The sequence below is a fragment of the Eptesicus fuscus genome, chromosome 20, assembly GCF_027574615.1.
Source record: "Eptesicus fuscus isolate TK198812 chromosome 20, DD_ASM_mEF_20220401, whole genome shotgun sequence".
NCBI classification, from domain to species: domain Eukaryota; kingdom Metazoa; phylum Chordata; class Mammalia; order Chiroptera; family Vespertilionidae; genus Eptesicus; species Eptesicus fuscus.
Window position 1 is genome coordinate 29268438 of NC_072492.1, and position 21890 is coordinate 29290327.

Consider the following 21890-nt stretch of genomic DNA (forward strand, 5'->3'; position numbering starts at 1 on the left):
GGGAGAGCATGCACTGGACCTTCTGACCTTCCCTTTTTAAAAAAATATATTTTATTGATTTCAGAGAGGAAGGGAGAGGGAAAGAGAGAGAAAACATCACTGATGAGAAAGAACCATTGATTGGCTGCTTCCTGCATGCCCCCTATTGGGGGTCGAGCCCACAATCCCGGCACGTGCCCTTGACCTTTCAGTCCATAGGCCGATGCTCTATCCACTGAACCAAACCAGCTAGGGCCTGACCTTCCTTTTGAGGGCTTTTAAAGGTTGGGTGTTTAGGGGAAGTCTTAGGGAGGATGTCAATAGAATATTCATCAACTTTATGCTGATGTACCAAAATGAGATTTATTCTCTTAACTTCATCTGTCCTTGGGTGTGGTTGGCAAATGGCACTAATTGGATTTCTGCTATCTGTCTCCCTGAGTAGGATGACTTAAGCCCGTGGTCAGCAAACTGTGGCTCGAGAGCCACATGGGGCTCTTTTGCCCCTTGAGTGTGGCTCTTCCACAAAATACCACGGCCTGGGCGAGTCTATTTTGAAGAAGTGGCGTTAGAAGAAGTTTAAGTTTAAAATATTTGGCTCTCAAAAGAAATTTCAATTGTTGTACTGTTGATATTTGGCTCTGTTGACGAATGAGTTTGCCGACCACTGCCCTATACTGTCATCATGAAAATACTTTTCTGTATTATATTTCAGAGTTTAATTTTATCTACATTATTTATATCTAAAATCCGCTGGTACTGGTTTATTTGAAAAATTAGGGAATACGTCAGCATGTGTAAATGCTCCTTGAAACTATCCAATAGCATGGAAGGAATCGAAGATACAGAAAAGGAATGATTGGAAAAAGGGCCCCTGAGAAGGTGGTGGAGGATGGGACCCAAAGCACGGATGGAGGGGTTTGCTTTAGACAGCAGGAAAGACGACTCTTTGTAATAGGATGGAAGGTGAAGAGGCTGCCACCGATGCACATCGGTCTTTGGCAACAGGAAGTTTCTAGTTTCCCTGTGCAGTATGAGACAGATTATTGGAGTGAGGAGTGGGCGGAGTCAGGACTGGGACAAAGTTTAAGGAAGTCATTGAAGAAATTATAAATTAAGTTCTATAAACAATACATTTGTTGTGCAGTTTTGAGCGTCCAGTTGAGGCTTGTGGAGGTAATTTAATTTATAGTGTACCAATTCTGTCCCACAATGATGTTTCTATTTCAGTATATGGCTGCCATAGAACAAAGTAGGATAGTGGGTAGTTGGGTTCACCTAGGAATAGGGTTTTGCTATTTGGATGCTATGCAAAGATCCCACAAAAAAGGATAAGAGAATGTAGATTATTGACAGAAATTACTGAGATGATTGATAAAAAACTAGGATCGGAGGAGTTACTAAGATAAGTCTAAAGGGAGGAGGCAGGGGTGTCAGTGAACTGAATAGCCCACAGCCAGCCATGTGTCTTGACTGGTAATCGAACCAGCAACCTGTTGGTTCTTGGGTCATTGCTCAACTGCTGAGCCACGCCGGCCCGGCTGTTCACTTTCTTTAATGAGGTCTTCCAAATACTTTTGCACCTATTTTTTATTGTGAGACAATTGTAGTACTAATGGCATTAAAGAAGTATGTTGCTTTCTTGACTGACATTGTGTCTTTTTAATTCCTGTTATTTAATTCTAATGTAGATACATCAAGAAATCTGGAATTTCATGAAATACACAGTACTGGGAATGAGCCGCCTTTGCTGATTATGATTGGCTACAGTGATGGAATACAGGTCTGGAGCATCCCTGTAAGTATGAAGATGGTTGATTTCCTAAAATACAATACTTTTGCAGAATGCTATCTGATGGGAAATCTGGTGATACTTTCAGAAAGGTCTCATTCATTTATTTCACAGTAGTTGCTTAAGATACAGTTAGGTGTGCAACACCATACAAGGTACAAGGAATAAGGGCCAGAGATGCTGTAAGTGATTTTGAAAAGTGGACTAGGAATTGTGGAAATCACTTTATGTGCAAGATCTCAATTTTGTAATGGTAACTCTGTTAGGTAGGTATTATTTTTTCCTCTCATTTTATAAATGATTAAACAGACTTACAAAGGACTTGTTTTAAAAATTAGCAATCACTTAAGAAAAATCAGTGTTTTAGAATTAGTTTAAACATTCACTTTGTCCCCACTCCCACTCTTAGTTCCTCATTTCCCCTACCTTGAGGCAGCCAGATTTTCTAGTTTCTTATGTATCCTTATAGCTATATTTTATGCAAAAAATATGTAAATATATTTTTCCCACTCTACCCTTTCCTAACAGATAGGAGCAGCATATAAGCTACCTGGGTTTCCTTAATTTATATAATTTGTACCCTATTACTGAAAAACATAAATGTCCCTTTTTAAAATTAGAAACAATAATGTAATACATGACCTTGAACAAAGGTTATTTTATATGTGTAGAGTAAATTCCAATTTTGATAAATGTTTTAAATTGCCTAATAGGGTCCCAGTTTTCCTTTTAAATCCTACATATTCCACTTTGGAATGACCAAAAATAAAATGTCCTAAAAGAGGAAAAGGCTTGGTAGGATCACAGCTCAGTGAAGTATAGTTGGGATTGCATACTGCAGTTTATACTTATTTACATTCTGGTTTATGGCATGACCTAAATACCGCATCTCCTCAGTAGATGGGGGCAGACTATTGTGTGGTACTTTTGCAGTTGGAGGCTTGGGGCCAATAGAATTTGAATTTGTACCTTTAATAAATATATTCACCAAACTCATTAGAAGCCCCTTGTGTGTGTGTGTGTATGTGTGTGTGTGTGTGTGTGTGAGTGAGAGAGAGAGAGAGAGAGAGAGAGAGAGAGAGAGAGAACGTGCGCTAGAATTCCCCCTGCCTTTTTTGGTTGTGGTTGTTCTTTTGGATATGGTTACTACTTAAAATATTTATAAACAAACATATATTGCTGCAAATTTAATAGGAATCAGGATATTCTTGAGTGCAGGATTTTGGTGTCAGTGTTGTAAGAATGAAGTAACCAGCATATTGGACTTTATTATTTTTTAACATTTTAAGTAAAATGTATTTGTTCTTTGATAAATCACTTGTGATGAACTTTGGTCTTCCATCTGATCATATAATTATGTATCATATTGTTAGGTATTTAGGACTTGGGGTTTTGTATTTCTTGTTTTTGAAGATTGGCTTTATTTTGCAGAGGTAGAAGATTCCTGCTGGTATGGCGTGGACTGAGTGTCCTCTTTCTTTAGCCTTTTGGGATGTGTAGTTGACATTTTTCAAGGTCCTGCAACATGGTCTGTAATTTAAGTACCATGTCAAAGGAATGGACAAAGGCCTTAAAATCTGGCATTGGTTTTTTTCTTTCTACCCAGGGAACTATTTCTATGTCGTGATCAGAGGAAAGGATTTTGTAAATACAACTCTTATTAACAGAGACTACCGTTTCATCTATTACACGATTTGTTGACAGACTTAAAGGCAAAGAGGAAGCTCAAGTTTTAACAAGAAGGTGGAACCTCGTGTGGTTAGGAGTGTTGACTGGATTGAGCACATTCCTTTGGCGGTACTCAGGCTACCCACTTGTTTCGGTTATAATTAGAGGCATCACTTTTAATACTCACAGAGGTAACTCGCGTTTAGCTCTGAGTAACTTAAGGTCTTCTGAGTAATTTAAATTACTTCTTTAAAGTAGTTTTTATGCCCAGGTTCAAATTTTTATTGACTAGTTTTCCTTTTTTTGACTAGTTGTTTACTATTGCAGGAGTACTAGTATAGCCCTGTGAGAACTGTTTCAAAAATTAGGAGGCAGTCTGGATAATAAGCTCCTTCTAATGCATCGATGGAGCTCTTACTGTGTTCAGAGAGCTTTATATATACACTATCTCATATACTGTACACTGTGAGGTAGAAGTTACCCTGTTTTACAGGTGGCAAGGTGACATATAAGAGGCAGGGTTGGAATTCAAACAATTCTGTCTGACTTCAAATTCAGAGTCCATGGTCTAAGAGCTATACTTCATTACTTCCAACATGTGATTGCAGAAGATATACTATGCAGGTAGTTTGGCATTTTTAGTTTTCATTGTAAAAGGTTATGATATAGCTTCAAATATTTATCTTTTATAGACTACTGTGACTGTTATGCATTACTCTAACTAAACCCTTCTGAAACTTGTTTATCACTAGTCAGTTATTCAGTAATTATTTAAGTGTTCCCATATGCTAGACAGTGGGGAGCTAATGTTGGTCAAGCTAGAAATAATCCTGGCTCTTAGGGATCTTTGCAGACCATAAATCGTATTTGCCTTTTTAAAATTTTTATTGAATTTATTGGGGTGACATTGGTTAATAAAATTATATAGGTTTCAGGTGTACAATTCTATAATATATCATCTGTATATTGTATTGTATGTTTACCAGCCCCAGTCAAGTCTTCCATCACGATTTATCTCTCCTTTACCCTCTTCTACGTCCCCTACCCTCTTTTCCCTCTGGTAATTACCATACTGTTGTCTGTGTCTAAGAAAGTTTTTTTTTTCTTTCCTTAATTCCTTCACTTTTTTCAACCACCCCCATTTTTCCCAACACCATTTATTGAGTAGACTATTTTTACTGCATTTTATGTTCTTGCCTTCTTCATCAAATATTAATTGACCATAAAGGCAAGGGTTTATTTCATGGCTCTTTATTCTGTTTTGTTGATCTATATGTCTGTTTTCATGCCAGTACCATCCTTTTTGATGACTATAGCCTTGTAGTATATTTGATATCAGGTAGCGTGATTCTTCCAGCTTTTGAGTAAGTGTTGGTAAGCAGAACGTCAATCCTGGTCCAAACTAAGCACAGTTTTGCCTCAGTTTTGTGCACGGTTCTCCCTTCTGTAAATTTTATATAACTGTTCCACTTGTGAGTCTTAGATTAAGAAAATAAACATATCTTTGTTAAACATTTTTAAAAAATTGATTTTAGAGATGAAGGGAGAGGGAGAGAGAGATAGAAACATCAATGAAGAGAGTCATTGATCGGCCGCCTCCTGCCTGCCCCACACTGGGAATCAAGCCCACAGTCTGGGCATGTGCCCTGACTGGGAATTAAACCTCAACCTCCTGGTTCAGAGGTTGGTGCTCAACCACTGACCCACACTGGCCTGGGTGGTTAAACATTTTTTAAGATTATCTATATAAGAAGTGCACAAATATGAATGAAGCTTAGACAATGTTCAGGAATATAGTAGAGTTAGCTCAGAATCAGAACTATGCAGAAGTATTTTTTCTATTTCCCAATCCCACACTTCGTAGATGAGATGGCTGCAGGAAAACACCAGTTCTCCTAGCTTTCCCAAGCTGTCAGGCCCCTTCTTTCTACATATCTGATCCTATCTAATAAAGAGGGAATATGCTAATTGACCATCACACCCTCACAAAGATGGTGGCACCCAGAGCCAATAAGGAGGGAATATGCTAATTGACCGCCACACCCTCAAAAATGGCGGCGCCCACAGCCACAAGATGACGGTGCCCAGTCCCCTCAGCCCTGCTGGGGCGGCAGGCGCATGGCACAGCCGGGCCCGCCCCCAGGTGGGTCCAGCTGCTCCATGTGCCTGCCTCCAGAGTCCCCCAGTCCCCTCAGCCCCCCAGCCACCCAGGGCCAGTCCGAGGCGCAGGCAAGCCTTGGATGGTGGCTGCCCAACTGCCCAGGGCCAGCCCAAGGACGACCAAATGACTGAACAGGCAGGCTGAGTAGGGCGACCAGGCTGGCGGGGGGGGGGGGCAGTTAGGGGCGACCAGGCCGGCGGGGGCAGGGTGCAGTTGGGGGCAACCAGGCTGGTGGGGGGGGAAGTTGGGGGAAATTAGGCTGGCAGGGGGGTAGTGAGGGGTGACTAGGCTGGCGGGAGGGGCAGTTGGGGGCGACTAGGCTGGCGGGGGGGGCAGTTAGGGGCAACCAGGCCGGCAGAGGGGGGTAGTTGGGGGAAACCAGGCCAGCGGGGGGGGGGAGGGGGAGTTAGGGATGACCAGGCCGGCAGGGTGGGGCAGTTGGGGGCGATCTGGCCAGCAGTGGGGGGGCAGTTAGGGGCAACCAGGCTGGCAGGGAGGGGCAGTTAGGGGCAATCAGGCTGGCAGGCAGAGGCAGTTAGGGGCGATCAGGCCGGCAGAGGGGGGCAGTTAGGGGCTATCAGGCAGGCAGGCAGGTGAGCGATTAGGAGCCAGCGGTCCAGGATTGTGAGAGGGACATCCCCCAAGGGGTCCAGGATTGGAGAGGGTGTAGGCTGGGATGAGGGGACCCCCCCATGCACGAAATTTTGTGCACTGGGCCTCTAGTGTAATATAAGAAATGATTATTTGTTATGCTGATGTTCTGGATAAATAGGCTCTATTTGTATCTATGTCTAACAATGTTATTGCTTCTTTTGGTAATGTAGTATAGACTCTTTTCTTTAAAATCTTTAATTAAAAAAAAAAAGTTATACATGTACCTGGACTGAAAACCAAATACTTTTATGGGATTCATATGAAAAGAACAGCATTTCTGTATTCTTCCTTTATTATCATCTTTATTTCTATTATTGTTATCTTAGTATGTGTTTCAGATATTTGAAAGTAACATACTTATATTTTTTATTTTTTTTCTCCTAGTTTTACAATAGGTTGACTTGGTGCTGTGAACTATGAGGACTTAATTAGTGTTCATTTATTCAACAGGTCTGGGATAAAATGTGTATTTTGAGCAAAATAGACACAGTCTTTAATACAGCTAGTAGGAAAGAAGAATTTAAATAAAAATAGATTATATGCAACTTAAATTGTAATGTGAAGAAAATAGTAAAATATTATGATAAGGAAGCGGCACAGAAGTTAAGATTTAGCCCAGGGTAGAAAAAAAAAAAAGATTTAGCCCAGGGTAAGAGGGAATAGCAAACAGTAAAGTCAGAGGTTCTGAGGTAAAGTGTTCTTTTCTCTGTAGTTGGACACTGATTTAGATTTTTAGTTGTTTTCTTCCTCCTCCTCCTTCTCCTCCCCCTCCTCCTCCTCCTCCTCCTCCTCCTCCTCTTCCTCCTCCTCCTCTTCTTCTTCTCCTCCTCCTCCTCCTCCTCCTCCTCCTCCTCCTCCTCCTCCTCCTTCTCCTCCTTCTTCATCATCAGCACAGAATTCTTGCTTATTTTTTCCCACTTATCACGTCATGAATTCATAGGGAATGGGTTCCAGCAGCTCAGGTTCCTTTCCAAGCACATTTCTCACAAAGTGTGCTTCTCTGGGTGGAGTAGGATCACCCTTCAGTTGAACCCAGGTACCTTTCTCTTTGGCTTCCTTCTTTTTCTGATCATTTTCCTTCACACGTTTCAGGAAGCTATCTTGGCTCTTAGAGGCTTAATATGCTCAATATGTACATTAATCCTCTTGGCAAGAATCTTGCCCTTAACTTGCTTTTTCACAATAATGCCCACTGCATGCTGGGTGACATTGTAGACTCTTTCAGTTTTGTCATGGTAACATTTGTGGGGCGTTCCTTTTTGAACAGTGCCATTCCCTTGATGTCCACAATACCACTTTTTTGTATGTAGATTTGCATGTATGTGGCCAAAGAAACAATGCCATGTTTTCTAAAAGTCTTAGAGAACATATAGCGGGTGCCTCTCTTTCCCTTTGTGTTAATAATTTTGGCTAATTAGTCTGTGGAACCCCGGTCACTGGGAGCCACGCACAGGGTCTCCCTGGAAGCGCTTAAAGAATATTGATATAAATATCTTTATTATCATGTAATTTGGAGAGCTCAATAAATGTAGAAATACTAATATTCTTCATAGAATTGTCAAATTGCATTCTTGTAAAGCCATGCCATTCATACTCACCTTGTTCATTTATTCATTCATTCATGTAGCAAAGATTTATTGCCTTTTACATGCCAGAGCCTGATCAAGGTGCTGGGAAAAATGAGTATACAAAATCATCCTTTTTATGGACTTGCCATTCTAGGTAGGTGGGTTGGAGAGCAGTCTAGATGATAAACAAGCATGTACCATGCTAGAAGGTGGTAAGTGTTATGGTGGGTGGTTGGTGGTGCCATATTATTCCGGGTGGTCTGGGAAAACCTCTCTCAGGGATCTTTTGAGTAGAAGTGTGGAAGAGACATCCTGTGGGTGTCTGAGAGAGGAACATTCAAAGCCAGTACTCTGTGGTAGTATTATGTTTTCTTTCTCTTTTTTTCAAAATTGATTTCTTCTCACTCGGATTGTGTTTTCTATATTCAAGAACAGAAGGAGGCAATTTATCTAGAGCTGGGTGGGCAAGGTTATGAATGCTAGGAGGTGATGTCTGAGAGGTTGTAGTGGGCTAGATAGAGCTCTGTTTAGTAAGGACTAAACATTTTCAATATAGAGCAAAGTTAAAACAGTTTTGTAGTGAAAGCATGTATACCCTCTACTAAGATTGTACCATTAAAATTTTACTCTGCTGTATTTTAAGGAGACCTACAATCTGGCAGTGATTTTGTAAATTTTCTGTTTATCCATCCATTTTATTCGACACATTTCAGAGTAAATTCCAAACATCAGCATGCTTCCCCTTAAGTACTTTTGTGTGTATATTATTAACTGGAGTTCAATATTTGCTTAGTTTATGTTAGATAAAATTCATTCACAAGTATTCAAATCTCAATATGTAAATATTGACAAGTACATACACCTAAATAACCCCAATCTCTTCAAGATACAGGACATGATTACTACTCAAGAAATTTCCCTCATGCCTATTCCCAATTAGTTTTCTTCCACCCCATCCAGAAGCAATCACTTTTCTCAGTATTTTCTAATCTACATTAGATTCTCCTGGTTTAGAACTTCCTGTACTATTATACAGTATGTACTCTTGTGTAAGGCTTCTTTCTCTCAGCAAAGTGTTTGAGAGATGCACGCATGTTGCTTGTTTCCTTTGATTGCCATTGTATTACAGGATATCCATATGCCATAGTTTCCATCTTCTCTTAATGAAGGGTAGCTGGGCTTTTGATAGCTTTTGTCTATTATGAACAAAGCTGCTGTGAAGATTTTTCTTCAAGTCTTTTTGTAAAACATGGATGTTCATTTCTCTTAGATAAAGACCTACAGGTGAAACTGCTGCTTCATAGGGTAGCAAAGTGGTTAGTTTTTTTTTAAAAATATATTTTACTGATTTTTTACAGAGAGGAAGAGAGAGGGATAGAGACTTAGAAACATCCATGGGAGAGAAACATCGATCAGCTGCCTCTTGCACACCCCCTACTGGGGATGTGCCCGCAACCAAGGTACATGCCCTTGACCGGAATCGAACCTGGGACCCTTGAGTCCGAAGGCCGATGCTCTATCCACTGAGCCAAACCGGTTTCGACAAAGTGGTTAGTTTTATAACAAACTTCCAAACCTTTTCTCAAAGCATTTGTAGCATTTTACATTTCCCCCAGCAATGTGTGAGTTGCTCAATATCCTTGCCAAAGTCAGTTGCTCATCTGTTTAATTTTAGCCATTTTGATGGGTGATACCTTGTAGTTTTAGTTAGTATTTCTCTGATGACTAATAAGGTTGAGCACTTTTTCATGTATTTGTTGGCCATTTGAATATCTTTTAGGAATTTTTTGTACCATTTTTTTTTTTAACCATTAAAAGATTGAATTGTAGAAACCACTTGGAAGACTTTGAACAGGGAGAAACAGCGATGGCTCTTGTGAAAAATAGGAAAGATATGATAAGGAGCAGATTTGGGTGGAAAGATAATGAGTTTAGCTTTAAATTGGTTAGTGCAATGTCTGTTACTGTATGCAACAAGGTAAGTACAGAATATGAGCATAAGCTTTTTGAAACCTATAGTAATTTGCCAGTTGCACAGCATCCAAACATGTGTTTGTAGTTACAGAAGTATCTGTTTGTGTCAGAGTGGAAATAAATAAAAATATTTGAGCCTTTATAACATAGTTTGACAAGCACTATCAACAGGGGATCCAGTTGTAGGAGGAGTTGTTTATGACAATGAGTATGTTTTAGACATTGTGCCGTCATGTATTATTTCACTTAATACAAATAACATCTCTATGATCATCAGCATGCATTTTAGTGGTTGTCCTCTCTCCATGGACATGGAGTGAGATGTAAAAATTGCAAGGAGGAAATTTGAAGTGCAGGTTGAGGGGTTGGATATTAATCTTCCAGTCATTATGAACTCATTAAAAATCTTTGAGTAACAGATACATTCCCAAATCCATATTTAATAAAGATAGATTTTGCAGTGGCAACAGGATGAATAAAGCATAAAGAGAAAGAAAAGATTATAAAGCCACTTAGGAGTCAGTTCCAACATTATCTAAATGTGAGATGTTGAGAGCCTTAACTCAGTTTGTTATTATCGTAACTAGTAAAACATTCAGAAGAGAAGAGTCAAAGACGTTTGTAAGTCTTGACCTGGGACTAGTGCTATCTGGTACGTAAGGTGACCATAGTTTTAGAAGAAATAGAATTTGATTACTAGACTTATGTTAAAATTATATAAGGCAGCCGAAACCGGTTTGGCTCAATGGATAGAGCATCGGCCTGCGGACTCAAGGGTCCCAGGTTCGATTCCGGTCAAGGGCATGTACCTTGGTTGCGGGCACATCCCCAGTAGGGGGTGTGCAAGAGGCAGCTGATCGATGTTTCTAATTCTCTATCCCTCTCTCTTCCTCTCTGTAAAAAATCAATAAAATATATTAAAAAAAAAAAAATTATATAAGGCAGTTGAGTCATTATATACTTTAAAACAGTAATTTTATATCCCTTTGTATTTGTGAGTTACTAATCAATAAGTAATATGAAGTTGTATCAAAACAATTCAATAAGGCAAAAATTGCACTGTATAATAAGTAATAAAATATTCTCATTTAAAAAATTTGACGGACAAGAAACCCAAGATAGTACCTTGTAAAAGTTATGATATTTTAATATGTATTTTTGCTGTGTTTAAACTGTGTACTTAGTTTTCTCATCATCCATGGAAATGATTAATATATTTAAAAAACTTGAAAATGTATTTATTATGTCACCTAGAAGAAAACAGTTGCATTGTAGGAACTGTATTATAGATTCAATAAGTTAATATTTGGAGTGTTTTCTTGGAACTTTGAATTTATATCAAGGATGTAACACTAGGTGTCGCTAACACATTGAGCTAAGAGAAGTGAAGCTGTTTCAACCCTTGAAAGGAAATATTTACCCTAAAGCTTTTAATGTAACTTTTACACTAAAAGCTTTAGAGAAAACATGCAAAGGCATATTTGAGGTAAATACCAATTAATCTATTATTTATAAAAGTTGGGTGCCAGTCAACCTTGCCATGTTAAGATTGCTAACCAGGAAACCATTTTTATGGGTTTCTTTTGGGAGCAACCAGTGATTTGGGTAACTGGCAAACTGAAAAAGTTTGAATATGAACCCCACTGAAAAAATTACCTTTGTTGAGAATAGGGCTTTATTTTGTTTGGTCCAGCTTCTTATTACTGAAAATAGACTTAATGGATGATTCTTTAGTCATCTGCAGTGGAAGAACATTGAGTGTCATGAAGTGCATAAAGGCAGAAATGAAAAATAATATTGAAATAACTTCTGGAATCCACCCATTTTTGTGGAGGAAAATACTTTTTTCTAGAGATTGTTTCTTAAGCTGTCACTTTAGAGAAGTATTGCATCTGAAGTTTAATCTTACTTTATATTCCCCTAACCTTAAATTATGTTTTAATAGTGGCATTGTATGACTTTTGTTGATTTAGTATAGGCAGTCTGCTTTAAATGAGTTTGATATTTATCATTGTAAAGTGGAATCTTTCTTGTATGAAATATTTTTGATGTTTTTCTGCTCTAAAACAAATATTCTTTGGACACAAGCTGAGGGAGGCAGTTTAATCTGGGGGAGGCAGTTTTTTCTTTTGTTATGAAATATATTAAATATATTGTGTAAGTTCACAGATCTTAAGGATACAGATTGAATTTGTATAACTATGTAACCTTCTATACACCACTCAAATTGAGATACAGAATGTTTCTAGCAACTCAGAAGAGTCCCTCATGCTACTTCCCTGTAGATACTGTCCTCTTGGTGCCTCCAGTAATCACTGCTCTGACTTCTATCATCAGAGATTAGTTTTTTCTAGTCTTGAACTTCATTAAGAAAATATGGTTGTAGATAATACAGTCTGTATTCTTTTGGGTCTGGCTTCTTTCTCTTAGCAGTATGGCTATGAGATTCTTTCATGTTATTGCGTGTAGTAGTAATGTGTTCTTATTTTTGCTGTGTTGTATTTTATTATGAATATAAGGCATTTTGAAAAATCCATTATACAACTAATAGAAAATATTTATTGTTTCCAGTTTTTGAGTAATCTGAATAAAGCTGTTGTGAACATTCTTGTATGTTTCTTGGTGGACATATATACCCATTTCTCTTGGAGATAGACCAAGGAGTGGATTTGTTGTGTCATACTGTGGTGTATGTTTCACTGTAGTAGGTTATTGCCAAAGAGTTTTCCAAAGTGGTTGACCAATATGTATGAAAGTTTCATTTTCTCCACGTTCTCACTCTTTTGAGATTGTGTCTTAAATTTTAATCATTCCAGTGGGTATGTGTTTGTATCTCATGGTGGAGTTTTTATTTCATAGTAATTTCAAACCATCTGAAAATTTTATTACTAGTATAAGGAACTCCTGTGACTTAGAATTATGGAGATTTTGCTTCATTTGCTTTATCATTGTCTCACTTTGTGCAGATTTTTTTTTCATTTGTGCAGATTTTTTCCTGAACCACTTACAAGTTGTTGAAATCATGTCCCCCTTTTCCATAAATAATTCAGTATATATTTACTAAACATAAGCACATAACATTATTATCAAAACCAGGACATTTAAATTTGATATAATACTATTATGTAATCCACAGACCATTTTCTGATTTTATCATTTGTCTCCTTTATAGGCATGCTTATATTTTTACCTTCCTAATGACTTTTGATGAAAGAAATCAGGTTCAGGTTTTAAGTGTTTTACGTATTGTTAATGCTTTGTGTATTTTTCTTTTGTTCTAAGGACATGAAGATATTCTCCTGTGTTTTCTGTTAGAAGGTTGTTGTTATTAATTTTAGTTTTATGATCCATTTGAAATAATTTTTTGTATGTATGGTATGAGATAGCAGTCAAGGCTTTTTTTTTAAGTTAAAATATTAATAAAAAATGATGCCTAACTTATTCAGTACCATTTCCTGAAAACAACAATAGCAACAACACTATCATTCCCGGCCCTCCCCCCTACTTAATTGCAGTAAGGCTATATGTGTACAGGTAGATTTTGCTGTGTCTGTTTTTGTTTTTTTCTTTGGCTTATTTTTTAATTGACTTAAAATATTTTTATTTAGAAATAATTATAGACTCATGGGGAGTTACAGAATATTATTTAGAGTCCTGTGTACCCTCCCCACAGTTTTCCCAAAGGTGACATCTTATGTAAACTCTTAGTACAATATTAAAGCCAGGAAACAGTTTATTGTGAGTAATCAGTTGTCTCATTTTTCTGAGAAGAGTGAGATAACAGAAAACATTAGTTTTCTGGAGACTTTTAAAAGAAATTCAACTAGTATTACTGTTTTCTAAATTGTGCTCATATTCATTTTAATGTTTAAACTTTGGACATAGGACCAAGTGAATTAAATGAAAAATTTCTGACTTCCTAATTTTTGATTCACTTTGCCTATGTGTTCCAGTACTTTCTGGGAATCTTGATTTTTATATGAGCAGCTGGGAGAATTCTTTTTTTTTTTTTTTTTAAATATATTTTATTGATTTTTTACAGAGAGGAAGGGAGAGGGATAGAGAGCTAGAAACATCGATGAGAGAGAAACATTGACCAGCTGCCTCCTGCACACCCCCCTACTGGGGATGTGCCCGCAACCAATGTACATGCCCTTGACCAGAATCGAACCTGGGACCCTTTCAGTCCGCAGGCCGACGCTCTATCCACTGAGCCAAACCGGTTTCGGCTGGGAGAATTCTTTGTAAGCCTCCCTAGAACTGTGATGATGCGGGCCCCCCCCCCCCATTTTTTTTGAGAGCATTTATTAAAGTGGAAGACAGTGAAGCAAGGAAGGGCCTAGGATAGAAGCAACAGGAGAGTAGGCTACTTTGGCTCTTTAGAAACATGGGCGAGAAGTGAACCAAAGAGGAGCTGCTGTCAGCTCACTGGAGCGTCAGAAAAGGGCAACTTGGGGATAGGTTTGGGGTTAGCCCTGGATGAGCTGCCACTGCCCTTTGCAATCCTGGTTGCAAGTCTTGTGGGGACCCTTAGAGTTTAGGAGATGCAATCAAGAAGAGAGGGGGGCCGAAACCGGTTTGGCTCAGTGGATAGAGCGTCGGTCTGCAGACTGAAAGGTCCCAGGTTCGATTCCGGTCAAGGGCATGTACATTGGTTGCGGGCACATCCCCGGTAGGGGGTGTGCAAGAGGCAGCTGGTCGATGTTTCTCTCTCATCGATGTTTCTAGCTCTCTGTCCCTCTCCTTTCCTCTCTGTAAAAAGTCAATAAAATATATTAAAAAAAAAAAAGAGAGGGGGAAGGGGAAGGTACTGGGTCCTTTGGTTTGAGGGTTTTAAAGGCTGGGAGTTTAGGGGAGATGTGTGATCATGTCTTAATGGTCTTTGTATCTCTTGTGCTATAACTACATTGTCTGATGTATCTCTTGTGCCAGCTACATTGTATATGCATATGTATGTTTGTGTATATTACATATGTGTGTACATGTGCTTATATCTTTAATACATTTGTTTTAGGATTTCAACCTTTTGCTGGATATTTTCATCTAAGTGTGCTAGAGACTCAATTTCAGAAAGATCCATACTAAGCTTTGTAATCTCTTGTTTGCTGTCATTCCATCCCATTTGCAATCTATCCCTTCCTAAAATCTCTGTTTTCAGTAATTAATAGCACCATAATTTTTCCACTCAGCAACACTGAAACTTTAGGTTTTATGCCAAGTGTTAGGAGATACAATTGTAACTTAAGACCTTAAGGAGATTATATCCTGTTTGTGCAAAATGTCACTACATAATTGCAGTCTTGTGTCAGTGCTTCTCAAATGTAAGTGATTTTGCCCCCAGGGACATCTGGCTATGTCTGCAGATATATTTTGTTGTCAACAATTTGGGGTTGCTACTGGCATCTAGTGAGTAAAAGACAGAGATGCTGTTAAGCATCTTACAATGTTACAGGACAACCTCTCTCAAGAAAGAATTTTCCAGCCCAAAAGTCAGTAGTGCTGAGGTTGAGATACCATAGCCTATGAGATTAATGTTAGGAGGGAGGTATGAATAGATTGCTGTAGAGCTTTGAGGAGTGATGGGATGCCTGGGGAAATTTTGACACTTGTGCTGCCTAGTGAAGTTTCATAATAATATAAATAATATCTATAATTTAAATAATCAAAATATACCATGCATTATTTTAGGCACATTTTATACCTATTGTTTATTCTGTCATTTTTTTTTAAGGTCAAGCATATTAATTTTTACTTAAATGAAGCTTCTTTCCAGGTATATCTGGTAGTAGCCTAAACAAAGAGCTGGTGTTTTAATAGATGGCTTGGTTGGAGGGCTTGAATTAAGATGGTTCATAAATTATCCAATGAAGAGAGGGTCTAAACTACAGAATGTTTACCAATGTCTATAAAAACAGGTGAGGGGCAAGGGAATAAAAGGGGGGGGGTATTCTGTCATTTTTATTAGTTAATGGTATTCCCATTTTATAGATGAAAAAATTAAAACTTATATTTAACCAGCTCAACTTCTTTGGTAGATACTGTTTAAAAAAATAGAATTTATTTATTTATTTATTTATTTATAATATATTTTATTGAGTTTTTACAGAGAGGAAGGGAGAGGGACAGAGAGTTAGAAACATCGATGAGAGAGAAACATAGATCACCTGCCTCTTGCACCGCAACCAAGGTACATGCCCTTGACCGGAATCGAACCTGGGATCCTTCAGTCCGCAGGCTGACGCTCTATCCACTGAGCCAATCCAGTCAGGGCAGAATTTATTTTTTAAGAACAGTTTTAGACTCATAACAAAATTGTATGGGAAGTACAGAGAGTTCCCATGTATATCTCCTGCCTCCACAAACACACAGCCTCCCTACTGTCAACATTCCACACCGAAGTGGTATATTTGATATAGTTGATGAACCTACACTGACGCATTATCACTCAAAGTCCAAGGGTTACTTTAGGGTTCACTTTTGATGTTGTGCTTTCTGTGCATTTTGACAAATGTTTAATGACATGTATCCACCATTATGGTATCGTAAAGAGTCTCACTGCCCTAAATATCCTCTGTGTTCTGCCTATTCACTGCTCTAAAAATTCTTTGTACTTCCTCCCCCCAATTTCTGGCAGACACTGATCTTTTTGCTGTCTATACAGCTTTGCCTTTACAATATGTCATATATGTGGTTGAGATCATACAGATTGACTTCTTTCACTAGTAATATGCAATTAAGTTTCTCCCATGTCTTTTCATGGCTTGGTAGCTCATTTCTTTTTAGTGCTGAATAATATTCCACTGTCTGATTCATCATAGTTCATTTATGAGATAGCTTTTAAAAAATTGTTATAACATGCCATAAAATATACAAATTTCAAGTCTATAGTTTGATAACTGTGTGTGTGTGTGTGTGTGTGTGTGTGTATGTTTATGTAAGTATTATGCAAGGTGTACACATATATAAATAAATGAAAAATATTCTTACTCAGAAAGTTCCCCAATCAGTATTCCCCCTACTTTTAGGTCAGGTAATCACTATTCTGACCATAGATTAATTTTGTCTGTATTGAACCTCACGGAAATAGTGGAATACACATTATGTATTCATTTGTGTATCCTTTTTTCTTATTGTAATTTAAAAATAAATATTTTATTGTTTTCAGAGAGGAAGGGGGAAGAAGAGAGAGAGAGAAACATCAATAACGAGAGAGAATAATTGATCGGCTGCCTCCTGCACGCCCCACACTGGAGATGAGCCCGCAACCCGAGCATATGCTCTGACAGAGAATTGAACTGTGACCTCCTGGTTCATAGGTCCACATTCAACCACTGAGCCATGCTGGCTGGTCCTCATTGTAATTTTTACATTTATCTATGTTGTTATATGTTGTGGTAGTTTGTATTTTTATTACTGTGTTTTGTTTTACTGAATGAATATATCACAGTTTGTTTAGCTATTCTTTTTTTTTTGTTTTCAAATCCTCATCTGGGGATATTTTCCCACTGATTTTTAGACAGAGTGCTAGGGAGGGGGAGAGACACACAGAGAACAATATCGATGTGAGAGAGACACATCAATTGGTTGCCTCCTGCACAAGCCCTGACCAGGGCTGGGATCCAGCCTGAAACCTAGATATGTGCCCCAGTATGTGGGCTCTGTCTACTACTGAGTCAATCCGATTAGGGCTGTTTAGCTGTTCTTTTAATGGGCATTTGTGTTTCCGGCTCTCGGTTACAGTGAATAAAGTTCATATGAACATAATATTAGATATATCTACTGTATTTTTGAGTAAGTATCTAGGAGTAGAATTGCTGGGCTGTAGGTTAGGCATATATTTAACTTTATTAGAAATTATCTAGAGTTTTCCAAAGAGATTGTAGCATTATACCCTTCTGTCTGCAATATCAGATACTAGTTCTATTTGCTCCTCTACCTGCCACAATGGTTGTTGTCAGTCTTATTAATTTTTAATCATCTTGTCAATCTTACAAGTTAGTACATCTATTTTATATCATCAATTCCTCCTTGGTTAGATATCTATTGCAAAACTATATTCAATCAGTGGATCATAGGATAGATTTAGAATCCCAATAATATGTGACAAACTCAGTCTTCTAAAAGTGGAAGAAGGCTATAAGCCAGTATTGGCTTATGTGTAGCCCTGTTTTCTCTCTTTCTCTTTTCAACTGGACACATTCGGCACAAAATAAAATAACAAGTTAAAGGGAATCCAGTTTGTGTCTCAGAGTGATTATGAAGTGTTTATGACAGCTGCTAGGCTGACACTCTCTGTAATGGTGTTACATTGACTTCTGAACACCTTCCAGTCTGCCTCCAGGCGTGTGTGTCTGTGTAGTCTGAGTGGTTTTGCATTAACATCTACCCTGAGTAAGATCTTTTGACTACAGAAGTGTTACTTGCAAATGGAAGATACCATTAGGGCTGCTTCAAAGCTCGGAATGGTATTTGGATTGGTGGTGCTGAAGTAATGGCTGGTGTTTTGAAGTGTAATGTCTAAATCTGTGTTGCATAACTGGAGGACCGTGTGAGTTTAAACTGTTTTTCTTTGATCTTCTTTTAAAAAATCAGGCTGAAGGGGAAAGGTTAAAGTCGACCTAAAATACTCCTCTCTGTGTGCAAAAATTTGGGAGTATGAAATTGCGGTTACAGTTCCATTCATTATTTGTGTCTGTGCTTTTCATATTGTTCTTGAAACTCACTTCCTTCTTGCCTCAAGTTTTGTATTTTGAACTTAGTGTCAAGACCAAAATATACACTCAGTTGCTGTCTGCTTTATGTGGTTAGCAAATATCTGTTGTATAAGTTGTTAGCCCTAACAAGCATGCGTTTTAAGTGGTTTTTGTGGTTTGCCCCCTTTTTTTCCCTTGACAGCATACAGAGCAGGTTATAGAGATATTGACACTCTAACCTGATCATTTGTGGTTAGGTAGGCAAAAATAAAACAAAAACCCTGTCCCCTTGTTTCTCAATAATTTTGGGAGCTTTCAAAAAAATTACTTTTTACTGTTAGGAATACTTTCCTCAAACTGTGCTATCTTAAGTTTTTGAAATTGTTGGAGCAGAGTTGTAATATGGAAAATAACTCCCCGGCAGCGAGACTTTTCTCTATCGAAAAAAAAAAAGGCCCAAGTTTAAAAATGGTTTTGAATACAGTGTATAAATAGGAGATTCTGATGCTTCTCTGGCCAATTTTTTGAAATATTTTTCTTTGTTTATTTATGTCTATACTGAAAATATATCACTGAATTGGCTCACAGGGTGAGTTTAGAGAGAGACTATCAGCTCTTATTAGAGAGTGCTTTGTAGTTATGATTGTCACTCACGTAGATAGGTGAGGTCTTTTTGTTGCTTAGTAACTTAATACGTAAGTATAAGATGATATCCCCACCCCTTCCCTTATCTCTCTTTTTTACTTTTATCTCTTCTCCCTAATTAAGAAAATTATTCTTGTGATTTTTTAAGTTAAAACAAAGTAATGAAAAAGTCTTTTTAAGGAACTTCGTTAGTTCATTTGTGTTGTTTGTATGATTAGTACATGTGAAACAGCAGAGTGATAACTATATACTTCTATATTTAAATACTGGTAGGCTAAGTGAGGTCCTTTTGCTTTAGGAACTGTATTCCTTAGTATAAGGCCTCATTGTCTATTCATTCCCCCCCTTCCATATATTTTTACCCTTTATCCCTATTTTGGGGGCAGCGGTATCAGGGAATGTTAAAAAATTTTACATAGAGCATGGGGCAAAAGTAGATTTATAGTTCGTAAGGAAAATAATACAATAATTAATAAATAATAAAAAAGAATAAACTCTTTTGCATACTCACATCTGTAAACTTACTTTTGCCCCACCTGTATATATTATTTTTAAAACAGTTATTTTTACATAAAAATTGAGTGGAAAATTCAGAGAATTTTCATTTACACTTCCTTACCCATTTTTCCCTATTAACATCTTATACTAGTGAGGTACATTTGTAAAATTGAATCATTATTGATACATTATTAATAACTAAAGTCTGCAGTTGACATTTTTCTCTTTAATGAAAAAATTTTATTTGGTGCTACTTTAAAACTAATAATGATGATCTTTTTCCTTAAATTTATTAATTTTAGAGAGGGGGAGAGAGAAAAAAAAAAGAGAGAGAGACATCAATGTGAGAGGCACTCTAACCACTGAGAAACTGGCTAGGGCTAAATGATGATCTTTTTAAGGAAGTTCTTTTCAGTTGTGTTTGTATGATTAGTACATGTAAAACAATGAGAAAAGATTGATAACTCTACATTTGTCTATTTAAGTGGGCTGTTTTTACATCACTGTTGGTAAGAAAACCTGTTGCAGGTAAAAACATTATATTAACACATGACGGTTGCAATGAGCGTGGGATATTTGTAAGAGAGGGTAGAGAGCCCTGACTGGTTTGGCTCAGTGGATAGAGCGTCAGCCTGCGGACTGAAGGGTCCCAGGTTCGATTCTGGTCAAGGGCATGTACCTTGGTTGCGGGCACATCCCCAGTAGGGGGTGTGCAGGAGGCAGCTGATCGATGTTTCTCTCTCATCGATGTTTCTAACTCTCTGTCCCTGTCCCTTCCTCTCTGTAAAAAATCAATAAAATATATTTTAAAAAAAAAAAAAGAGAGAGAGGGTAGAGAGACTGCCTTGGTCTTGAGGCTGGAGTGTGAAGATAAGTGTGATAAAAACTGCTGTCCAGATGAGGTGCTGTTTACCGTCTAGTAGTAGTCCTTTCCTCAAGAGCGGTAAAGCATAGGAAGGAACATATCAGTAGGTTCGAGGATGAGTTAAAACAAAGTGTGTTTTCTGATATGGTATTAACAAATTTCCAGGCATTAAATATTAACATGCTTTGAAAACAATGGGGCAATGGCAAATTACACTAAATACCATTGAGATGGAATAATCAGGGCAATACAGACTCAATCATTTACTTATCAGTTCATTCATTCAACAAGCATCTTCTTGATTTAACTGTTTTTTCTGAGTGCCAACTATGTGTTACGTATTTTAAATACACACTTTAACACAGCTACCTTGTTAGATAGAAATGTCATCACCCCTATTTTAAAAGTCATACTCAAAGTTAGCAACTTTGTATAGTTAATAAACACAAGTCAAATTTATAAACTGTTAGAACCATTGATGTTGTTGCTGTGTGATATTTGTAACTGATGATCTGGCATGTTGTACATATTTGGCATTGTTGCCATAGCTCATTATTTTTTGGGCGGGGGGGGGGGGAGAAATAAAAAACTTCCAGGGGTCCTCCCTGGTGACTCCTTTTACTCCTTTAGACTCCTTAGGTGGAACCAGAACCATTACTTGTCTAGAGAACCCGAGGATATGTTTATTGATTTTAGAGAGAGAGGAAGGGAGAGAGAGAGAGTGAAACATTGATGCGTTCCCTCCTCCACAACCTAGATATGTGCCCTGACAGGGAATTGAACCCGCAACCTTTTTGGTCCACCTTACGATGCTCAAACCAACTTAGCTACACCGGCCAGAGTGACATGAAAAATATTTTTGACTGAAAGTCAGGATGTGCTTAAGATACACATGAGGAATTCTTTTTCTATTGTCTTTCATGTCTGGTGGCTTAGTGTTTTAATTCATATTTCCAGCCTAGAAATGATTTGCTACATCAGATGTAGCCATTTTGAAAAATAGGTAAATCAATACCTGCTATAAATTTTTTTCTTTTAAAGAATCAAGCTTGTTAAAGTGTCTATGAAGAAAAGGAACTGCTAATCATTATGCTTTGTGTTTGAACTGCTTGAGTTATAGTGGAAACATAGTGATATTTGTATGTTTCCTCTTTTTAGCAGTCACTGAATTTTCTTTGAATATTTGTATGAATTTTTACAAATCAATATGTTTTTTACTTCAAGGGATGACATTTTGGTATACGCCAACCATTTCTTCCTTAGTTGGGTGGAAAGATTTCTCATGACTGGGTTTGGAATTAAATAGGAATTTGATTAAGTATGAAAAGCTTTACCTTCTTTTAGAACTGCTGTAATGAGTTCTTGAATCTCATTCATGTTCTGTACTGTTTAT

The 21890-nt window shown here is 37.8% G+C and overlaps 2 protein-coding genes across 2 annotated transcripts in view; one reads left to right on the plus strand and one right to left on the minus strand.

Annotated features, from left to right (window-relative positions):
• The window catches only part of BCAS3 (BCAS3 microtubule associated cell migration factor), a 464879-nt gene that overhangs the window by 19756 nt on the left and 423233 nt on the right, over positions 1-21890 (plus strand). Inside the window, exon 5 of the mRNA XM_028157532.2 lies at positions 1671-1777. Coding sequence (XP_028013333.1) covers positions 1671-1777 — 107 coding nt within the window. The remainder of the gene's footprint in view (positions 1-1670; positions 1778-21890) is intronic.
• LOC114234944 (60S ribosomal protein L21) lies at positions 7176-21874 on the minus strand. The gene is given in 4 exon segments (XM_054709321.1): positions 7176-7369; positions 7372-7527; positions 7530-7664; positions 21832-21874. Coding segments are annotated over 4 exon segments (528 nt in total).